The sequence below is a fragment of the Adiantum capillus-veneris genome, chromosome 15, assembly GCF_014529385.1.
Source record: "Adiantum capillus-veneris isolate H3 chromosome 15, ASM1452938v2, whole genome shotgun sequence".
Taxonomy (NCBI): domain Eukaryota; kingdom Viridiplantae; phylum Streptophyta; class Polypodiopsida; order Polypodiales; family Pteridaceae; genus Adiantum; species Adiantum capillus-veneris.
This window is the reverse complement of record NC_140945.1, coordinates 103,675,809-103,699,509: the sequence shown is the minus strand read 5'-3', so window position 1 is coordinate 103,699,509 and position 23,701 is coordinate 103,675,809. Positions and strand designations below refer to the sequence as shown.

Sequence of the window (23,701 nt, the reverse complement as noted above, 5' to 3'; positions counted from 1 at the left end):
CCGTATTTCCATGGATAGACTTGGGTAATTCAAAGATAAAATCCATGGATATACTCTTCCTTATCTCTATCATACTTGGTCTTTTGGTACACCACACATTTTGAAACATACTCTTGTATGTCCACTTTCATGGTAGGCCAATAAAAGTACGTCTCTACTCCTCGAAGAGTAGGTTGAATGCTTCTATGCCCCGCATAGGGAGGAGCATGGGTTTCATACATGACTTTCTCACGAAGGGATTGGATAACACATAGCCTATTGCCATGGAGAAGATAACCATCCTGCAAGGTGAATGGTTTCTCTTTCTTCCCCAAAGCAAGGGCTGAAATTATGTCTTTTAAGTTGGGGTCAGTAGTATACTCATCTATCATAGAAGATAGATCATTATGAGTTGCTATAGACACATCATTAACTTTTGGTCATCGTGAAAGTGCATCAGCCACTTGAATTGTGCTTACCAGCAATGTGAGCAATGTGGAAATTAAATTGCGGAAGAAAATTTCTCACCTCATTTGTTTGTCGGAAAGCTTTGTTTGCGTCATAGACCTGTTCATCCGTATTGAGCCTTCGGCTCTCATATGCCATGGCATGCCCTTCTTGAAGCAAGACTGCTCCAAGGCAATCACCACAAGCATCACATTGGACCTCAAATGGCTTTGAAAGATCCGGAAGCATGAGGACTTGTTGAGAGGTAAGCTTCTCTTTGAGCTTGTCAAAAGATTTTTGCTCCTTAGCAGTCCATGAATACTTAACGTTCTTCTTTGTTAAGCCATGTAATGATCCTGCTATTCGAGAAAATTTTGCTATGAAGTGTCTATAGTATGCACACATACCAATAATGTCACGTGACACATCCAACCCTATGTGTCCGTGGACAAGCTACAACATGATCAGGGTTCAATTCAGTCAAGTCAGTGTAGAATAGGAAGTGATCTGACACTTTTGTGAGTCTATTTCTAGACCGTGCATGCCTAGTCACTTAGTGTAGATGCATATCTTCTGGTTGCACACAACATGATCATAAGCATTCCCATCAGAATCCATCAGAATCCTTCAGGGGAATTTTCCAATGCATTTAGCCTATTTTTCCTATTTTTGACATTTTTCACTTATTATTTTTAAGTGAATTTTGTTGGAAAGTAGGTAGGGAAAATTGAGTAAGTTTGTATATAAGCAAACCTAGGCTAGCACTAATTGGCAGAAGAGGCAGTAGGAGCACCTTGCTCAACAGGCAACTTCTCAGCAAGACCAACCCCCGCGACAACTCTGGCGTCTTCTCTCAACAGAAGGCCTAGCGTTTTTGCATCAGATCAGCCTTGGCGTTTTGTGCACAGCAGATTAGCTTCGGCGTCATCACGACACAGCAGATCAGCCTAGCGTTTTGCATTTGCAGAACATCCGGCGAGACAGCAGAATAATTTTCAGCCTAGCGTTTTTGGTTTGCAGATCAGCCCCAACGTTTGCAGATTCACTGCGACGGAACATCAAGAACCACCAGTTTTTCAGTTTTCAGCCCTTAGACACCGTAGATCAAGTCGCGAACCTTGCAGATCTCACCTTCTCGCAGCAGTTCCTCGCCGCACGGTCAGTTTCTGCAAGGTTTACAATTTCAGCCCGGAAAACGCAGATTTCAGCATCTGCGTTTTCAGCGCGTCATTGTTGCATCGTCGTCAGCGACATCATCATCGACATACTGTCGGAATTCAGCAGATAAAGATTTGCAGATTCCAGTCTCTTAGAGTTTCTAGATTTCAGCCCGTCTCGTCGGCGTCTTCATCGTCGTCGACATCGCCAAGCATTGTAGAGATTTGTGCAATCATAAGTAGACCGCTCTCGCCATAGAGAGTGGGCTCTCGCCATAGAGAGTGGGGCCATCGGAGGAGGGTTTTACAACATCTCTGGTGTCGTATTCTCTTCTCTCTCTATCTCTCAGTCTCATACACTTTCACGCACATTGTCCATTCACTTTGCTTGTGTCCATTGCACTCTCATTAAGAACGGAAGGCTCTCCCTTCCGCAAGAACAAAAGGAACCTTGAGCACAGTTCAGAGCACTCATCTTGAGCAAAGTTCAAACATTCATTCCGCTGCACCTAACATTGGTATCAGAGCTTTGGCAGTGTTCTGTATCACTCAAGGAAAGAACCACATTTTTTTTTTTTGCTTGTTGCGGTCGCACGAACCCAAGTTCGCTTGGGCGTGTCGATTCTTGATCGTGTTTTTGAAGAGTGACAGGAAACCCAAGAAAGAAGGGCTTGTCTAGTCTCCCCTTGTGCCTCTTTTCACTCACTGAGAGCGGACCGTGCACTTAGCGGCCGGCCAATCGACGTGAGGTAGGAAAAAGCAACCTTGGTGTGAGCGCAAGGCCGCCAAGGGGTGCGCCCGCGGAAAAGAGCAGAACTCGGGTGAAGAGAAGATCCTTCTCAAACACAGATTGCAAGTGAAAGAAAACCCTCAAGAACCTCAAGACCTCAAGACCCTCAAGAACCCAAGTTCCTCGTGAACTTAAGAATCCAAGACCCCCAAGAACCCAAGTTCCTAGTGAACTCAAGAATCTCAAGACCCACAAGAACGCACAAGAACCCAAGACTTCAGTGGATGGTCATCACTCGAAGCGGAATGGATACTTCGCTTGGAGGTGATGAGCATGAGCGAGGCGAAGAAGAATTTTCCCCACCAGGAGGTTTTTCTGACCCTCCCCCTTCCCCATCTACGCAAAGGATCGCACCAGATCCTATGGAAGAAGAATTTTCCCCACCAGGAGGTTTTTCTGACCCTCCCCCTTCCCCATCTACGCAAAGGATCGCACCAGATCCTGTGGAGGCTTGGTGCAAGATGATGATGGACATAATGACAACGTGGCACGAAGCAAGAATGGCAGCCATGGAGCGTGAGCGCGAGCAATTACGCTTGGAGGCCAAAGAATTTGACCGCAAGTACGCAGAAAAGAAAAACAGAATTGGATCGCAAGAATGTTGTTCATTCTTCCTCTCTCATTTCTAATGTGCAGGTGAAGATTGAAGAGATTCGGGAAAAGGAGACTCTCTCAGTCTCTTCTTCTCCAAAGCATGACACACATGATTTGCATGATGATGATTTGAATGATAATGATAAGCATTGTAAGGTGCAGCGGAATGAATGTTGTATTTTCTCAAGATTAGTGATCTTTATTGCTCAAGGTTCCTTTTAGTTCTGAGGGAAAGAGAGAGCTTTCCGTCTTGTAGAGTACTGTGGTCACGAACAAAGTGAGTGGATATTGTACGTGCAAGTGAATGAGACTGAGAGAAGGAGAGAGAAGAGATACGACACCCGAGAGTTTGTAAAACCCTCCTCCGAAGGCCCCACTCTCGTCGGCGAGAGTGGTCTATTCTTTGATTGCACAAAGGTGTACAATGCGTATGCAATGGACAGATGCAAGTTGGACTATGCCGATGACGACGACGGTGGTGACGAGGACGACTTGATGGCTGAAATCTGTAGGCTTCTAATCGCTGAATTCGGGGACTGTTTTGGTGGCTGAAAATGACTGTTTTGGCTGCGTTTTTATGGCTGAAAATGGGGGGAACATCTGCAACCAATTGGGGGGAATCTGCTACTGTGTCATAGGGCTGAAAACGCTGTAGATCTGATGTAGTTGAGGCTGAAAGCAAAAACGCTGGCTGGATGTGTCTTCTTACAAAAACGCTAGGCTGATTTATACCTGCTGATGATTTCTGACGATGACTCCTCAATCTGCTAACGCCTAGGGTGTTGTGGGTGAGGGCGAGGACTGCCAGGGAGGAAAAACGCCAGGGATGGAGTTTACTGCTGGGAACAGAAAACGCTAGAGGTCTTTGGGGGGTACTGCTGAGAAGTTGCCTGTTGAGCAGGAAGCTTCTGCTGCCTCTTCTGCCAGAAAGTGCTAACTTGGGTTTGCTTATATATTAACTTAGCAAAATTGCCCTACCTACTTTTGTTGGAAAGTCACTTAAAAATAATAAGTGAAAATCCCAATAAATAGGAAAATAGGCTAAATGCACTGGAAAATTCCCCTAACTGATGCGAATGGATTCTGGTGGGAATTCAGATAATCATGCTGTGTGCAACTGGAGGATATGCATCTATGCTATGTGACCGGGCATGCACGGTCTACGAATAGACTCACAAAAGTGCGAGATCACTGTAAATCTAGACTTGACTGAACTGACTGAACCCTGCTGTGGTGTAGCTTATCTACGGACACATAGGGTTGGGATGTGTCACGTGACAAGCATGATGATTTGCATGATAATGATGAGCATGATGATTTGCAGGATCACGATGTGATTCCTCACAAGCATGATGAGTTGCATGAAGATGATGTGATTGTTCACATTGTTGATGTGATAGTTGATGCTTTTTCTAGCGAAGCTAACCTCGTTGCAGATTCGATCAATCACGAAGGATCGATCTTGGCTCTCGAGCCTAGATCCAAAGAACCCCTTCAGGAAGAACCGATCTTGGCTCTCGAGCCTCGGTCCAAAGAACCCTTACATGAAGTATTATGTGTTCGCATGATTGATACGCACGCATTGTTCGAGTGATTCATTCGTGATCGCTTCTTGTATTTTAGTCAACGTCTTTATGCGATCCCTTTTCCTAGGCATGACATATTGTGCGTTGAGCACGTTTCACTCATGAATGAGCACGAATGTATGCGGATTGTTCATGAAAAGTATGCATTCAAGGAAGTCGCATTCCATGTCTCTTTCTTGGCATGACACATTCGTAGAAAGAGCACATGAAAGTATGAGCACCAAGCATGGGCATTTCCGTTGTGAATTGTCACAGTTGATTGCTTTAGATCATAAGAGAAAGATTCGATCCCATTGTTTGTGTGTGTGTGGTGAACGGTTTGGCACTCCGTATCTTTGTTCATCTACATTGCATGCACAGTCTTGAGGAAGACAAGATTTTTTCCACTCACTTTACATGGAATAGGTATGTTCATGTTTTTGTGTTGGAAATGGTTTCAGGAATTTTCAGCCATGGAGATTCTTGAAGAAGAAAGAAGCATGACTAAAGACGAAGTTGAAGCATCGAAGGAGCCATAAACGACTTTGTGTCGCTTTCGGCGCGGCCCAAAGAAGCAAGCGTTGCAGACCTTTATGAAGTTCAAGTATCGCACGAACTACACCTCAGAGTGGGCCGGCGAAGACTCCTTTCGAGGATTTCGGATGGTGTTGGCGATCTCCCTCGACGTCATATAGTTCGGTACCAGTACCTCACTTTGAAAAGGTGGGGATGTCACGTGACACATCCAACCCTATGTGTCCGTGGACAAGCTACAGCATGATCAGGGTTCAGTTTAGTCAAGTCAGTCTAGAATAGGAAGTGATCTGGTACTTTTGTGAGTCTATTTCTAGACCATGCATGCCTAGTCACTTAGTGTAGATGCATATCTTCTGGTTGCACACAACATGATCATAAGCATTCCCATCAGAATCCATCAGAATCCTTCAGGGGAATTTTCGGGTGCATTTAGCCTATTTTTCCTATTTTTGACATTTTTCACTTATTTTTTTTAAGTGACTTTTGTTGGAAAGTAGGTTGGGCAAATTGAGTAAGTTTGTATATAAGCAAACCTAGGCTAGCACTAATTGGCAGAAGAGGCAGCAGGAGCACCTTGCTCAACAGGCAACTTCTCAGCAAGACCAACCCCCGCGACAACTCTGGCGTCTTCTCTCAACAGAAGGCCTAGCGTTTTTGCTTTAGATCAGCCTTGGCGTTTTGTGCACAGCAGATCAGCCCCGGCGTCATCACGATACAACAGATCAGCCTAGCGTTTTGCATTTGCAGAACATCCGGCGAGACAGCAGAACAATTTTCAGCCTAGCGTTTTTGTTTTGCAGATCAGCCCCGGCGTTTTGCAAATTCACCGCGACGGAACATCAAGAACCACCAGCGTTTTCAGTTTTCAGCCCTTAGACACCGCAGATCAAGTCCCGAACCTTGCAGATCTCACCTTCTCGCAGCAGTTCCTTGCCGCACGGTCAGTTTCCACAAGGTTTACAGTTTCAGCCCGGAAAACGCAGATTTCAGAATCTGCGTTTTCAGCGCGTCGTCATTGCATCGTCGTCATCGACATCATCATCGACATAGAGTCAGAATTCAGCAGATAAAGATTTGCAGATTTCAGCTCCTTAGAGTTTCCAGATTTCAGCCCGCCGTCTCGTCGTCGTCTTCATTGTCGTCGACATCGTCGGCAAGTCCAAGCATTGTAGAGATTTGTGCAATCATAAGTAGACCGCTCTCGCCATAGAGAGTGGGGGCCTTCGGAGGAGGGTTTTACAACGTCTCTAGTGTCGTATTCTCTTCTCTCTCTATCTCTCAGTCTCATACACTTTCACGCACAGTGTCCATTCACTTTGTTTGTGTCCATTGCACTCTCTCATTAAGAAATGGAAGGCTCTCCCTTCCGCAAGAACAAAAGGAACCTTGAGCACAGTTCGGATCACTCATCTTGAGTAAAGTTCAAACATTCCTTCCGATGCACCTTACATATAAAGCTTCTTAGCTCATGTAGATTCCTTGGATTAGGCCATTCTTTTATTACCTCTAACTTTGATGGATCCATACGGATACCATCTTGAGAGATAATATGACCTAAGTATTGAATCTCTTGACGGAAAAATTCGCTTTTTTTTTTTTGGTTCAAAAAAAGCTTGTTCTCAGCTTGTTCTCCCTTAATGCTTGAAAAATCACTTGGAGATGTTGCTTGTGTTCCTCCAAGGACTTGGAGTAGATGATGATATCATTAAAGAACACTCCAGTGAACTTGCGGTAGGGTCTAAATATTTTTTCGATCAAACGATTGAATGTGGCAGGTGCATTGGTCAAGTCAAAAGGCATGACTAGATATTCATAAAGACCAAACGTTGTACGAAACGCGGTCTTTAGAATATCTTCCTCCACTATCCTTATTTGATGATAGCCACTTTTAAGGTCAATCCTACTGAAGTAGGTAGAGCCTTGTAGCTTATCATACAGATCTTCTACACGAGGTACGGGAAATCTGTTTTTGATAGTGATATGGTTTAGTGCGCGATAGTCCACACACATGCGGTATGTACCATCTTTCTTTTGCACTAAAAGGACTGGAGAACAAAAGGGAGAGAAGCTAGGCCTAACCATCCCTTTGTTTACCAATTCTGGGTTGCCACATAATCTCCTCTTGTCGAGCTTGGGAAACTCGATAAGGAGGCTTGTTAGGCGGTGAGCTTCCTGATAGGAGCTCAATTTGATGGTCATCATCTCCTCGTTTTGGAGGTAAGTCCATAGGGATATCATCAATGAACACATCTTGGAATCCTTTTAGAAAGTTAGACAAGTCTAACTCTTCTTGATTCCTACCATTTTCACTTGATAAACCACTAGCGTTATTAGTGGATTCTTTTGACAAAAATCATGTACGCAGAAATCGAGCTTTTTATTGACTTATCAAAATCTAGTGTATTTACAAGTGGTATAGTACGACCAGACTCATTCGCATCTATATACATGTTCTTTCCCCTGTAGGTGAAGTAGATTCTCCTTTCAGGGAACTTCATGTTGGCAGCCATGCGATCAAACCATGGCGCCCCTAGGATTGCATCCTCATGTTGGAGAGAAGAGATGAAAAGTCTTCTTTGTCGACATAGCTTTGGATATGAAGCCTCAACTTCCCAATCAAGGAAGTAACGGAGGCTTGCTGTCCCTTGAAAGCTGTGTCAGCTGTTACAATATCTCCCATCTCGAAAGCTTGAATGCCCAACTTGGTGGCCAACTCCGTTGATATGAAGTTGTGAGTAGAGCCAAGGTCAAACAAGCTGAAGGCATCATGCTTCCTTACCTTTCCCCAAGCATAGGAGAGATGTGATCCTTTGCAATGAGCATCCTCTTTTGGAGCTTCGATAGTGGAAGCTCTAGGAGTCTCATTGCGAGCATTTCTTTTGGGGCAAGAACGATAACCATGTCCTTGCTCCCTACACTGAAAACATTTGTGGTCCTTGCAAAAAGTTTTAAGCTCTTCAGGAGATAGTTTATTTTTACCTTTGTAAACTCCTTTCTCCTTGGATTGATTGTTATTGTTGTTGTTGGAATGGCCTTGGGAAGAATTTTAGGCATTAATTTTCCCTTTGCATTAGTTTTGTCTTTATTTTCCATGGGCTTGACATTCCGTCTAGCCCCTTGTTGGAAATTGATGCGCGAAGCAACCATGGTATGGTGGATTACTTCGCTGATAAAACTAGGCCGTTGAGAGTTGACATACTCGGCCATCTCTTCAGGTAATCCCGCTCAGAATAGTTGCTTTTGCTCGGTGAAGTCTATCTTTTGAAAGTCAGTAGCCTTGAGATGTAAATCCCAAAACTTGTCCACATATTTGTAAATAGACTCATGAGAGAGAAGCCTCAAACTCTGTCATTCAGTGAGCACTTTGTTTTTTGCATCACTTGCAAGGAATTGCTTCATGATGGAAACTCTACGAGATTTCCATGTCTTTGGGGCTTGGCCGTTGCCACGAAGGCTAGCCCACCATTGACGAGCCGATTTTTGGAAGTGCATAGCTACATGGCGTAGCTTGGAGGACTCCGTGAAGCCTTCGTCTCCAAAGGCTGCATCAAATTGTTGGATGAAGGCCAATACTTTGTTGGTAGCACCAAAGGTGCCATCATAGGTGAGAAAAGAGATACTCTTTCCTCCCTCTTTAAACTTCTTTAGCTTTTGTGACCTTCGCCATCCATGGTAAGATTTGCGATGTCCTCCCCTCTTGTATTCTCTAGGAGAATAGCCATAGCTTTCATCGGTAGAGGAGGAAGGTGAAGAAGAAGGAGAAGAGGGTGACCTCTTTCTTGCCCTTTTCTTCCTTTGTTTCCTCTCTTCCCTTTTGGAATGACGAGGAGGACTGTGGGTTAACCGTTTTCTCTTGAGAGGAGTTGGCGATCGTTTAGTCCCTCTTCTTCGTGGAGCCACATCTTCGGAGGAACTTAGGGATTCATTACTTTCTTGATCTTTGGATTCCTCCTCTCGTATGGGGGAGAGAGTTGTTTTGGGGGTCTCATCAAGAGGCCTCCTAAGCTCTCTCTCCTCTTGGAGAGGAAAGGAAATCCCATAAGCACGAAGTTGTTGAGTAACTTTGGCTTGCAAAGCGGGGTTGCCCATAGCTTGTTGCAACCTAGTAACAAGATAATTAAAAAACATGGGGGCATCATCATTAGCACCTTCATGTGCAAAATCAAAGTTGTCAATGTTCATTCTACTCTCTTGGTTATTGTCAGCCATGCTAATTAAACTTATGTGTTTACTTAGTGTATGCTTTGACAATTCATCCTCTTAGCCTTTGAAAATAGGCACTTAAGTATCTACACCCACGGCTTGAATTGGTTAATTATAGAGAGTAGTAGAGTGGGTCTAACATAGCGAAGTTGGCGAGGGATAGCTCCTTTCGGACTTCTTATGGCTCAATAATGGTAAAGCCGTAGGCAAGTCTAAGAAGACTCCATTATTAAGAGTAAAGCTCCCGAGGTGTGCACCCTATGTGGGTTCAACAAAACTGATAATAGATCTTAGTCTCACTTACCCTAATATAATTAACAAAATCAACCATTAATAGGCTACTTAAGGACCTCTCTCTTTAAGCAAGAAAAGAGAAACCAAATGCTCTGATATCAATGTAATGGAAATGGTCTATAAACTTTGAGAATAGTGGAATTAAGAGAATTAGAGTGAGCATTTTTGTGAGATTACTTTGAGAATATGGAGGGTGAACTTAATTGATGGTAGCAACATAAACATAGTCCGTAATGAACTTGGCATGATACTTTTGCAAGAGAGAGAGTATTAGAGAACATGACAATAGAGGAGGACTGGATTTACTTGGAGCCGGCCCCCTCCAAAAGGCGTTTGTATTATAGATTCTCCAATCAAGAGAGACTTTGTTACAATACAATCTTTGTGTTCCTTGTGACCTTGGTGATGCTATGAAGATGGAAAGCTTCATGTAGCACGAGCTTAACATAAACATTGCAAAAAGCATTAACTATCCCAAGCGTCAGTCCCAAGGCCTCAAATACCTTCGAAGGTGGAGAGAGCTAGCCGGGAATGAGGGTAGGGAAGAGGAGGAAGAAACATTCCATAGGAGAAAGAAATAGTTCCTCACTTATCATCACTCTTCTTGCTTAGCATAGCATAATAGCATAGTAATGAAGGTGAAGAAGATGACAAGCTTAAGCATTGAAGCATGGCTCTTGGTTGGATTTGCATTCCATAGCCAAGAGTGTTGGTGTAGTCTCTCCACTTCTCAACGAACTTGCAGAAGGAGAGGGAGCTCTTGCATTTTGCACTCCACACAATGAGAGAATGTGTGTGTGTTGGAGAGTATACCCCCTCCCTCATGCTTGGTCTACCCCTCTCTCTCTCTGTCACCAGGAGGTGTATTTTTCCTGTTGCCTTCCGTAAATAAGTATTAGATATATTTATTTTATTTTTACTTGTTTGTCCCAAAACCCTTGAAAAGGTGCAAGTGGACATTGCATGGCCAGTGTGAAACGGCTGCAGCCAAATGGGTTTCTCACATCGGGGATCTAGGTCGGTCAGACAGGGACTGCCCGGGCCAGTTAGCACTGAATTATGATGAGTATGGAAGCTCGTGTGCGCCAAACTGGAATTTGGGCCACTCGTCAAGTCACTGCAACTTTATAAGTTGAAAGGGGCCAGTAAATTAACCCACATTGTAGATGTTGGTCAAATGGTAGTCTTCAATGATGGTCAGGAGATCGATAGGGACGCCATGGAAGCATCTCCTAAAATTTAGGGAACTGCTATTTTTGACCGGAAAATGTGTTCGCGTCATTAGCTTTGGAATGACAACGGGAACATTTTATTGCTCTGCTGCCAAGTCAACTGACGCACCAGTTGAGATATTTTTAGCAGGGAAAGCCCAAACTCGGAAACTGGGCGACGTGTCAGCCTGTGAGCGATTCTACACTCTTGGGAGGCAAAAACGAGCTGCATATCAACAAAGGGGGCGCCATTCTCAGCCTTAGGTGGATTGTAGCAGGTACGGAAGCTATGGAATGCTTACCTTGCCCTCTATGCACAGTATGGTGACGGGAGTGATACCTCGCACGCTACATACTGCTCTCTTTCTCCCCTACGTACAATATGTTATGCCCCACTAGTGGGCTTCTCATTTGACCTATGTACAGTTCTGGGGGTTTATGCGCGTTTGCCAAGGCAAGAGCCTTCTGAACAGGAACCGGATTAGCTAATTGCTAATCCCCCACAGGTACGCACAGTTCCATCACGAAAGATTGCGAGTTTGGAGAGTTTTCTCACATGAAAACTCGTCCAATTCACAGGGGAACTGTCCCATTGCGTGCGGGAGCTCTTGGGACACGCGTAGGCGTGCTCGTTCCGTTAAAAACGATCCGAAACAGGGAATTACAGCCTGCTGTGTTTTTCTACAGGTTTAGGGTTCCGCACCTAAACTGCAAGGGAACATCGGGGGAGCCTCGTGAGGGCCTTGGGATGCGTGTACTGGCTTTTGGGCTCCCGACAGTGAAAAACAGAGAATTACAGCCCGCTGAATTTCTGTGACAGCTCACCAGAAAGCTTCCAGATATCAAGGGAATCCGTCCTAGACAGGTGTTTTTGACCTACAGGGGTTTTTGCGCCGTTATGCTGTCGAAATCCGGTCGAAAACCTGCGTTTTCAGCCCTCACCAGGTTTGGACAGCTTTGTGAAAGCTTGTGCTAAGTGGTCGGATCGTCTACCTTAATTTGAATAAAGAAATACCGAAAGGGGCGCCAGTCTTTGGGGCCTACAGGGTGTCGGTCTCGTGTGTGCAATGACATTCTAGTCGCTAGATGCAATTGTGTTTTCTTCCCTTCTCAGTGCTCTGTGTAAAGTTAACAGGTAATTGAAATAGTACCACCCTCTACGTTGTACGGGCCGGTTATATGGTTCCATCGACGGGATAGTCACTTTTTCTTCAAAAAGTGCAGCGTGGATTGTTGTGGGTGAAAGCAACACAGAGCTTGTCGATATGGCAGAGAAGAGAGACCAAGTACCTGAAGAGGGATCTTCCTCACATGGCACAGAGAAAATTCCTTCAACTCTTCAAGAAGAGGACAGGTTGTTTAGAACTCAACTGCGTTGCTGCATGGACATGTTTCAGCAGTTGGCTAACAACCCAAGGATGCAGGAATTCTTACAGGCTTCGACACAGGGTTTTCAGCCTCCTACACAAGGCATGATTGAGCCGTTGCAGGAAAAGGAGATTTCCAATGCGCAGAGGACTCATGATGCTCGAGGGAAAGCCCATGTGGGTGAGCAACTAGCGGTGTCCAATGATCCAAAGCAACTTGCTTTAGCTGGGCAGGAACCGTTTGTGAATGGTCAAGGGAGCAATGAACAGGCTATGCGTCAGACCCTTCCATTACCTAATACTTATCCTGGTTATTTTGGAGGTGGTTCAGTGTTTCAAGCTATGGTTGGACCTTCCACAGGTTATATGCCAGGGAATGTATTCGGGACAATGCAAACAGGCATGGGTAACCCTATGTACGCGAACATGGGTGTCCAACCTGGTTTTCAGGGTGCCTATGGCCAGTTTCGAGTGCCTGGAACACAATTTGGTATGGCTGGTTTTTCGCAGCCATACGTACAAAATGCAGATATGACAGGGAAAACAGTTGATGCGAGTGCTGGAATGAACACTCATGGAGCACCACTGTTACATGCACCTGTTTATGATAATGTGGCTCCTTTGAGTCAGCTTAAGAATTTCAAGGAAGGTGGGCAGGGAGTGAAGTTTGAAACTTTCAGAGGAACTGAGGACCAATTGAAGGCTTTGACCTTCATACAGCAGCTCGATGCAGCTTATGCTGAAGGAAACTTCACGGAATCTTCAAAGATACGCAAGGCTGCCACTTTCTTGAAAGGGATTGCGCTCCAATGGTGGACCGCATTGTTGAACCAGGGTCAAGCCCCAACAACGTGGGTCCAATTCAAACAACTTTTTGCGCCTGCTTGGTTGACAAACTCTTTTGAAGTGGATGTAATGACGGAATGGCACGAGTTGAATGCTAAACCGTGTGCGGATCTGGAAGAGCACAATAAACGGTTTTGGGCCGCACTGTTGCCAGTCACCTCTTACAGGTTTGTGCCTTTGTCAGAACAAATTGAGAAGTACTGTTGCGGATTGCCCAAGAAAATCAGGGACTACTGCACAAAGACTACTGTCATGAATATGTTTCAATCGATAGAGAATGCAAGAGTGGCCAACAATCTGTCGAAGGGAGATTCCGATGGATTTAATAGCCACAAGAAAGGGGCCCAAGGCAAACAGTTTTCAGCCAAGGGCAATGTTGCAGGTAGCAAAGCCTTCTGAGTCTCCTGCAAAGAAGCCCTCCACTCAAGAAGCTGATACGTCCAAGAAGCAGTCTAAATCTTCTTCGAAACGAGGACAAGGACAAAAAAGGCATTTTTCTGGCAAAACTTTTCAAGAAAGGAAAGCTCATAGGGAGGCCAAGAAATGCTACATTTGTGAACAGGAAGGACACTTTGCAAATGAGTGCCCACAGAAGAAGTCACAGGATAAGGATGACAAGTCAGACCATAAAGGGAAGAAGCCAAAGCCGAGTGCAGGACTTGTTCCAGATTTGGTTGGAGATCAGCCAAACACAGATGCCACGGAGCTGTGCAGAGCTTGGGGCAAAGTTAGAGACCAGACAGTGCTGGTTTTCTTTGATCCAGGAGCCCGTGCAAATTTCATATCACCAGAATTGGCATCAAAGAGAGGAGAGGCTAGCCAGTCTCAAAGACACATCACAGATTTCTTTAGAGCGGACACTGGACACCCAGAGGAGTTTCTACCACAACAGATCTTGTCGCCTCACACTAGAGGTGCACTGATCGATTGAGCGACTGAGCTAGGGAGCTCGAGACACCCACGATTGCAGAGGATTACACAGCATCGATGGAGGCTACATCAGAGGATTCGGACCACCTTGGCCCGACATGCACAACGCCTGGTCAGACTGCTGTCCATGGAGGAGATTGATGAGATCCGCCAGCGACCGATGCTGGATCTCCTGTGACTTGTGATTTAGCTACCCCCAGCTAGCTGCTTAGTTCACGCCTACCAGTTTAGGATCCCATAGTACTTTTATTTTATTAGTTTATCATTTTGTCATTTCATTTTGTTACTCTGCCTTTGTATCAGATTCACCACATTGTAACGCTCTGGTCTCATAGGTCATTTTGGCCTTTTGAAGACGTTAATATAACATTTCATTTCATATCTCTCTCTCTCTCTCTCTCTCTCTCTCTCTCTCTCTCTCTCTCTCTCTCTCTCTCTCTCTCTCTCTATAGGTGATCACTCCCAATGTAAGCTCCCGTTGTATCTGAGCTCTACTCTGTCGACACTCCTCATCATACCAGTTGTTCTGAGGTATGTGCCCAGAACGACGTCTCTGACCAGGCTGAGTGTGTGGGTATGCCTCTGTCGCTGCCCCATGTAATGTCACTGTCAGCATAGATGTGATCTCCTCCACTGTGTATACTGGCTCTGATGTGCATAAAAGCCTACGTATCTCCTCTGCATAGACTGAGTCAGTCTCTGGTGTAAAAGTATAGCGTGGATGTCTACCACCCCATGAGGCCTGAGATGTACTGTACTCAAAGGAGACTGATAATGTCAAAAGTGCATGATCTACTGCTATCCCTACAGGCCTGGGCCCCATTGTGAAATCCTGAATGTGAGATAAAGCTCGGATGTGTCAGAACATAGTCTACAGTGCTGGACCCATGTCTATGTGGAAAACAAGTAAAACCTGTAGACAATGGGAAGGTCGATGAGCCATTCAGTATGGCTAAACTGTGAGTAGTCGTCATCTTCCTCAGGTATCTCCCATACTCTGTATGTTCTCTGTCGTGTGAGCATCTCTCAAGTCCCATCTCCTCTGGCTCTAACTCTCTAAGCATCTCCTCTGAGGTGTCATAGAAGACCGTGTGTGAGCTACCTGTACGGGCATTGAAATCCCCCAGGAGTATGATGTCTCCATCTCTGGAGAACTCCCAGATATCATCATCAAGTACAGAGTAAGGAGACTGTCCTGTGGGTGAAGCATATACTGAAGTGCTGGGAGGAAAATAGCATATGGCAATGTACAAGAAACGTCCAGTCTCTGCCCTCAGCCTCACCCACAAGTATCTGGCCTGATCATCTCTCCGAACTATGTGCAGTAGTGGTTGGAGCTCCTCTCTGAAAAGAACTGCTACACCTCCTGATCCTCTAGTCCCATGCACAGATCTGGTGCATGTCCGGCAAGCTGTCTCCCATCTGTATCCTGATATGTGCAGCATCAACTGTCCTGGAGCCTGATGAGTCTCTGAGTAGAAAAGAGTGTCTCTGTCTCTGAAGCTGTCCTCAAAGGCCGCCACATCAAGTCTATACGAACCATAACAGTTCCAAACCGCCATCGTGAGAGTGGTCCCATAGGTCTCACACCGTCATGTAGAGCGGTGTTCTGTAATCACTACTCGTCCATTTCTGTAGAAAGCTAACTTGCCCTTCTCCCTTGCTGCTATAATCTCTGGCATGACCTCTCTCATATGTGCAAGCTGTGAGAGGGTAAGATCATCTCCTAAAAAGATACCTGTTTTCTTGAGGGTTGGCCTCTTCTTTAAAAAGTCTTTCTTTTCTTCCATGGAGGGAAAGCGCAAAATGAGAGCCCGTTCTTTTGAACTCTCCCCATTACCTTCACTCTTCTTGCCCACTCTCCAAGCTTGTGTGTGCGAGGGCTTCTCCACCCCCATCATGGACATGAGGCTCTTCACCTCTTGGTCCACCTTATCTGAATCTTTTAGGCCGGTCACTCTCACGTGTAGAGCGCGTACCCTTCTTCGTTGTTTCTCTTCAAGTGTCTTGTTGATGATGTCGGGTGTAGTCGGGATTTCCTTGCCCTTTCCCTTCTTGACAACTTCAATCCATTTTTCAGCCTCATCCATCTTGGAGAGAACCTCCACCCATGAGGTCTTCTTTTCTCCTTCCTCCTTTATTTCTTTGACTTGTGCTCAAATACTATTCAGTTCATCGATCATTGATGGCTGAATTTCTCCATCTTCAAGGCGTCCTCCCTCTTGTCGAGTTCCTTCCTAAGGGCTGAGATGCTACCTTTTAAAGCTTGAATTTCATCCCGGAACTCCTTGCGTTCTAGTTCCCTCGCCTGTTCCTCCCTCTTTTTCCATTCAAGAATTAAATTCTTCTCTTTCTTCCACTCATCCATGTGGGCTTTGCATTCTTTCAACTCCTTTTCAATGGCTGTCTTTCGCTTGCTTGTGACCATGTAGTGCGCCGCCATCCTTCTTGCCTTATTTGTTTCACTTATCTGATTCACTTTCCAATAGAGAGGAGAGAGAGACCTATACGCACCGCATTATGCATACATGTGTTTCCACATTCAGCCTACATGGCATATATTTGCTTTCTGTATGTGTCAATGTGCAATTTCTGCGATTTCTGCTGTTTCCAAATTCCTTGTAAAAATCCCTGCAGGTCTGAAAAATGCAGGATTTTGAAATTTCGAAGGTTCGGAAAATCTGGAAAAGCCGAGACTGTGGAAATTCCTCCTATAATTTGAATTTTGCTGGGTGTATGTACCTGCGGGCTGAAGGAGGGGGGGGGGGGGGGTTGGTTTTGATGTATGTCCCTGCGGGCGGACGTGCTATCACAGCAGCAGGCGGGGGAGGGGGGGGAGTTGGGCGCGTTGTCACAGCAGCAGGCGGGGGGGAGGATGCGCAGCGCGAGGGAGGGTGCAGTTTGCGTGAGTGGAGTGCAGGCTACGCGAGGTGGGTGGCAGCAGGTTACACGACGACTAGTGCGACGGAAGAAGCGAGCTTTCTTGGTCCAGATGGAGCAAGATTTATATCAGCTCTTAGTAGAGATTCAGGAGAGGCTTGGCGTCTATTCCATGAGCAATCTACCCCACCAATGATTACTTCTACAGAGATATGGGGGCAGTATGCAGCATCTTTATACACTGTACCTGGACAACCACCACTAAGATTTATTTCTTAGTAGAGATTCAGGAGATGCTTGGTGTCTATTCCATGAGCAGTCTACCCCACCAGTGATTACTTCTACAGAGATATGGGGGCAGTATGCAGCATCTTTATACACTGTACCTGGACAACCACCACTACCAGATCCACCACAGCCATGTCCGGCTACGAGCACCTTCTTTACCACTGACATGGTAAAGGAGGCCATTGACAGGATGAAGACCAGACGGGCACAGGATCATGAGGGTTTGGTAGCAGAGCACATTATACATGCTGGGGATTTGTTGGCAGAGATGCTTGCACGGTTATTCAACCGTGTCATGTGTGAGGGCTTCCCTGAGTCTTGGAGATTATCTACTATTGTACCTATCTTCAAGACAGGAGACCCCACAGTACCGGGGAATTACCGTACTATCATGGTAGGACACACATTGGCACTGTTATATGCATCCATCCTTGAGCATAGGCTGAGCAGTTGGGCAGAGATTATGGGCATACGGGCACCTGGGCAGGCTGGTTTCAGGAGGGGTTTCTCCACACTAGATCATGTCTTTACACTCAGAGCTATCATTGAGGAGGGTCGAGCACATGGTAGACGGATATACTGCAGCTTTGTGGATTTCCGCAAAGCTTTTGACACAGTACCGAGGGCCAGATTGATGCGCCGGCTTATAGAATTGGGGGTACCCACAGAGCTGATATGGGGGATTATGGCATTGTACACTTCAGTGATGGGTCACGTACGCACGTTAGAGGGGATATCTGACATAGTTCACTCCACTATCGGAGTGAAACAGGGATGCCCACTGTCCTCTACTGTATTTGGTATGTATGTTGATGAGGTCTCTAATTATATTGACAGAGGTGGAGATAGAGGTGCTCAGCTTGCGGGGACATGGATCCCTCTTTTATTATATGCGGACGATATTGTGTTGATATCAGACTCACCAGATGATATGCAGAGACATTTGGACGCATTGCATAGTTTTGCAGAGGATAGTGGATTGTCTGTCAACCTTGGTAAAACCAAGGTCATGGTATTTAATACCACGCCATAGTGGGTTAGGAGATCAACACCTACTTTCACATATGGGCAGGACAATATGGAGTATACTAATGCATGCACATATCTTGGGGTGGTCTTTAGTGGACCGAGGTTCACATTGAAAGTGGCAGCAGACACTAGATTGACTCGTGCCTATGCAGCCCTAGGCGGTTTAGAGAGGATTTGTTCGCAGGTTCAGTTCTAGGAACCTCGAACAAAGCTCTGGCTTTTCGATACTTTGGTCGCTTCAGTTATGCACTACGGGGTTCAGGTTTGGGGACCGTCTGTTGACAGTGCTAGATGGAGTAGTATGGAGAGACCCTTGATATCTATGATTTCTAGGCTGATTAGAGCCAAGGCCTCAGTCCCACATGACATCATACGAGCGGAGCTGGCTGCCCCACCTATGGAGGTTGAGGCTCTCACCAGATCAGTATCATTTGTACACAGCTTATGGGACACCACGAGGGACAGGTATGCCAGGCTTGCTCTTGAGTCATCTAGACAGCTGGCATTACAGGGAGATACATCATGTTGGTATGCACAGATGAGCTCATGGTTTCGGAGGCATGGTTTCAGCATGGACAGGCTGCCCCCTTTCCAGTATTCTCTTGATGCACCATCTTTGGCTCTTACACGGATGGAGACTACTAGACTCATTCGGCAGGATCTTATCCTGCTTGATAGCAAGAGGACATGGATAGAGCCATCACGGGAGTTGGGTACGAAGAGGGTTTTCTATAGAGAGCATCTTCTCCAACTCACGACAGACGGATTTGTCACACGTCCCAGTTACATGGACACACATCTATCTCATGGGTTACGATGTGCTATAGGCCAGATTCGCACATCTTCACACCAGCTTGGGATTGAGACAGGTAGATTCAGAGGCATACCAGTAGATAGTAGGATATGTCAGTTATGCCATGCAGAGCCAGAGACAGAGTTTCACTACATATGTCGCTGCACAGTCTACTATGAGATACGGGGACGCTTTCATTGTTTATTCAGAGATGGTTTTGACTCGTTAGATAGAGTCATGAGATATCAGGATCAAAGATGTCTCGGATTATTCCTACTTGAGATACAGAGACATAGAGATGTTCTATTGAGTGGGAAAGACAGAGACAGTCTCAGAGACGCATCTCAGATTTCTTCAGCCTGAGTACCACAGAGGCAGAGGGGACACCACCATCACAGAGCTCGGTTCCCACCCATACACACACCAGCGGTACTCTCATTGATCGAGCTATAGAGTTAGGGAGATCGAGACGACCGCGACTGAGGAGGGGAGCCACGCAGCACCGGCGGAGATTGCGGCAGAGGATCCACAGGATTCTAGCACGACACCCAGAGTGTCGATCAGGATAGGCTTCATTCTACTGCTATATTGTATCATGGTGACACTTATCCCCACTTTGTACCTTTATGGCATGATACCATTGATCAGCCTACCAGCCACCCATAGGAGTCGGTAGCACTCCTATCAGTTTCTTTGTTTGTACCTTTATGGCATGATACCATTGATCAGCCTACCAGCCACCCATAGGAGTCGGTAGCACTCCTATTAGTTTCTTTGTTTGTAGTTTTCTTTGTTTGTACCCAGACTTGGTACTAGACTCATCATTGTAATCAGTTGGTCTCATAGGTCATTTTGGCCTTTTGTAGACGTTAATATATCATTTCATTTCATTTCTCTCTCTCTCTCTCTCTCTCTCTCTCTCTCTCTCTCTCTCTCTCTCTCTCTCACACACACACACACACACACACACACACACACATAACAGGTCTTGAGTTCAACTCTCGTCGGCGGATAGATCTTTGAGGTGTCTTGGGATAGCTTCCTACAAGGTTAAAATTCTCTTCTTCTTCTTGTTCTTCTTCTCTCTCTCTGATTTAAGTAGTATAATGCACGTCTTGAATATGTATGCATTTGCATGACATACATGGCTTTTGGTTGTACAGTAAGAGACATCAGAGGCGAGCGAAAGTTGGTGTTTCCCATCATGTCTCCTTTATGCGTCCGTACGGTCTTTTTGACATCACAGCTGTGGTACTCAGTGACCAGATGACTCGTTTTCCATACATAGACAGCATTTGTCACAAGCTTGATTTCATCGGCATAAATTATTATGGTCAGGTGAGTTTCCTTCTATTTGTTTCTGGTTACTTGATAGCCTTTATGCCCTTATTGAAGATCTTGCTTGAACACAGGAAGTGGTTTCTGCACCAGGGCTAAAGCTCGTAAAAAATGATGAGTATAGCGAATCAGGGCGAGGGGTTTATCCTGATGGCCTGTATCGTGTTCTGATCTCGTTTCATGATCGATACAAAAAGCACAACGTTCCATACATAATAACAGAGAATGGAGTTTCTGATGCCACTGATTATATTCGCCGACCTTACCTTCTTGAACATCTGTTGGCGATTCGTGCAGCCATGAATAAGGTAACTGTTGATGACCTTGACATGAGTTCTGTGATAGAATTGCATTTGCATTAATTTGGTTTTAGATCACCATTTGTCCTGAACCTAAGGAAATTTGCATGGGTGCTTCTTGCCCTTTTAAAGTTTTTTTTTTGGGGAAAAGGGTGGGTGTGTGCGGGTTGGTGTTGGTGTTGCAGGGTGTTTTGTCGTTTTCTATCAGCTTCACATGTTAAATGGGTTGCTTTTAGATGTCTCAAGTACCGAGTCTCGATTTAAAAAGCAAAATGTCAATGAAAGAAAAACCTCAGCCAGTTTACTTTGGCCAAAAGATTTACTTCTCAATGTGTTTCTTGATGTCATTGTCAATTCTGGCATTATGTAGATATTATTGTTGGTTTGAAGATGTATGTCTTTGCCAGGGAGTTCCTATTCAAGGTTACTGTTTCTGGACTACAAGTGACAACTGGGAATGGGCAGATGGCTATGGCCCAAAATTTGGTTTGGTGGCTGTTGATCGTGAAAATAATTTAAAAAGAATACCTCGTCCTTCATATTACTTGTTCTCTGAGGTAAGACATTTGGCTTGCAATTTCTAGTAGACATTTCAATATTCTCAACTGCTGGTGAAAATCGAAATCACCTTTGATGTGTGCTGACAGGTCGCCAAAACTGGTAAGGTTACAAAGCAGCAAAGAGACCAGGCATGGTTTGAATTGAAAGCAGTTGCAGCACAGGGGAAAAAAAGGCCTTTTTGTCGTGCAGTTGATAAGAGCGGTTTGATGTATGCAGGTAAAGCTCATTATAGTCTGGTACTGTATGCATACTTGTTTTGAAGTCAGGAAGGGAGCATGGGGAAGAGGGAAGGGAGCATGAGGAAGAAGGTCAAGAAGGACCTCCCTAAGTGAATTTCCGTTGGCATGTGGTGTGACTCTATTCTGCTGTGAGCATGAGTTTGCTATGTTGTGCTCTCCGTGTTGCTTGTGAGGGTACATTTGTAGGGCTTGGCCTATGGGCAGTTTCGTGGGCACTGACAGGGGATGCATATAGTGTTTTCACTAAGAGTAAAGCTTTTGAAACCTATTTGAGAAAAAAAATCTGCCAAGCTTTCGCTGCACAGTGAAACTGGGTTTCAGCATAGCAAGACGATTCAACAGTTTCTCACGCTCCAAGCAACCTGTAATGGACAGTTTCGTTATCACTCCTCTCGGCGTATTCGCTGTATATACAGCTTAAATATAGCATTCTGATCAAGATAATCTGTGCTACTTTTGAGAAGGCAAGGCATCCTGAGGAGACCAAAACAAGACCCATCCGTAACCAGAACTTTTACACTAAAATGATAACCCAATTATTGGCCCAAACAAAGAAGCCAGTCCCCAGCCGAGCCCTTGATTAGGTTTTGTAAGTCAGTAACCTTCTTTGCATAAATTCTTTGTACATGGCAGTACACTATATGAATACCATCTATATTTACCATTGAGTTATCAAGGCACGAAGAACTCCTTAAGAGCCATTGGGTCATGTCTTGTACTCTGGTAATCTTGAAGTTTTCGTGTGTGATATGGTTGCTAACTGAATCTGTTGTGGTGTACACAGGGGGATTGGATATTCCAATAGAAAGGCCCTTTGTTCAGAGGGATTGGAGGTTTGGTCATTATGAGATGGAGGGCTTACAGGACCCAGTAAGCTGTCTTTTCAGATTCATTACTCATTTGATTCCTCGTAGAAATCCCGCTCTCAAGGATCGAAGCAAGAGTTCTAGTAAATCCAAGACAAAGTCACAAGAGACAGCGAGGATCCCTGTCGCTGCTTAGTCATTCTCTAGTCACATTGGCACTGACAGGACAATGCGGTGAAGGCCACTTTTCAAGCTTGCCCATGTAAAGTTGACGGAGTGAACTGACCTTTTGCCAGTTTTTAGGGCTGCCAGATAAATGAATCGACACTTACTGCCAGTCCTGGTGCTTGTCACCTTACCTGCCTGGTATGAGCCTTCCTTCGAAGTTGTACATATAATTTCTCAGAAAGGGAGGGTTTGATTGTAATGATATCTATATGCATGTGCCATTTATCCAATGCTCGGTGAAGAATCCTTGCTTGCTGAGCTGTTTTATGGTGGCCTACGAGTGCCAAAATATGGTTCACTTATGGGATTGTTTATGCCTATCCTCTATTTTCTGTGACCATGGCAGATCTATAAGTGGTATTCATAAACATATGTTTGGGGGCCAGTTTAGCTGTCAAATTCATAGCAGCATTTAATGTTGTTACAAATGGTATCACAAAATTAGAAAATTGGATATCCTTCGAATATGTAGAAAAGCTCCCAACAATTCTTGTGTATTGAAATTTGTTCATGATAGAATTTATAATTATTGCAGTGGACCTTAAGCTTGATCTCTGGAAAGTGTGTTCAGCACTAAAGCAGTGGTCACACAAAGCACAGTTATTAGTTACTTTGTTAAATAACTATGCGTGCACAAGTTGGTTGTTTTGATATGACTATCCAAGTTATTCTTGGGCATGGTTGCACCATATAAATAACCGATAAGTTAACTGATGCCTGTGTGATCTGATGGCCAAAGGGACAATTTCATTACCATGCACGAGAGACTAGAGTGCATTGAGAGAGAGAGAGAGAGAGAGAGAGAGAGAGAAATGAAATGAAATGTTATATTAACGTCTTCAAAAGGCCAAAGTGACCTATGAGACCAGAAAGTTACAATGCGGTGTATCTGATACAAAATCAGATTAACAAAATAAATTAAACTAGGATTAACAAAATATAAATATTGCGGAATCCTAAACTAAGCTTATAGGTGTGAAAGGTGAAAGGTGTGAAATGTGTGAACTAAGCAGTACAATGTGTAGACAATATGGGAGGGAAGTACAGATCCATCTTCCTCTGCACTCTGGACGATGAAAAAGTATGGCTCGAATCCTTTGTTGTAGCCTCCTTCGAAACTGTGGAGCTCCTCTTCTCCATCGGGGTCGTCTAGATCTCCCTAGCTCCAATGCTCAGTCTATGAGAATGCCAGTAGTGCGAACAGACCTCTCCACTGTTGGTTGATCCTCTGGAGAGAGAGAGAGAGAGAGAGAGAGAGAGAGAGAGAGAGAGAGAAATGAAATGAAATGTACTATTAACATCTTCAAAATGACCTATGAG

At 44.9% G+C, this 23,701-nt stretch overlaps 1 protein-coding gene across 3 annotated transcripts in view; it reads left to right on the top strand.

The window, feature by feature from the left end:
* The window catches only part of SFR2 (Glycosyl hydrolase superfamily protein), a 78,254-nt gene extending 55,322 nt beyond the window's left edge, over window positions 1-22,932 (top strand). For all 3 annotated transcript variants that reach the window (XM_086482894.1, XM_086482895.1, XM_086482896.1), the window contains exons 7-11: window positions 20,074-20,248; window positions 20,323-20,556; window positions 20,955-21,104; window positions 21,195-21,324; window positions 22,132-22,932. In XM_086482894.1, coding sequence (XP_086339020.1) covers window positions 20,074-20,248; window positions 20,323-20,556; window positions 20,955-21,104; window positions 21,195-21,324; window positions 22,132-22,349 — 907 coding nt within the window. In that variant the 3' untranslated portion in view covers window positions 22,350-22,932. The remainder of the gene's footprint in view (window positions 1-20,073; window positions 20,249-20,322; window positions 20,557-20,954; window positions 21,105-21,194; window positions 21,325-22,131) is intronic.
* Window positions 22,933-23,701: the final 769 nt, after the last annotated feature.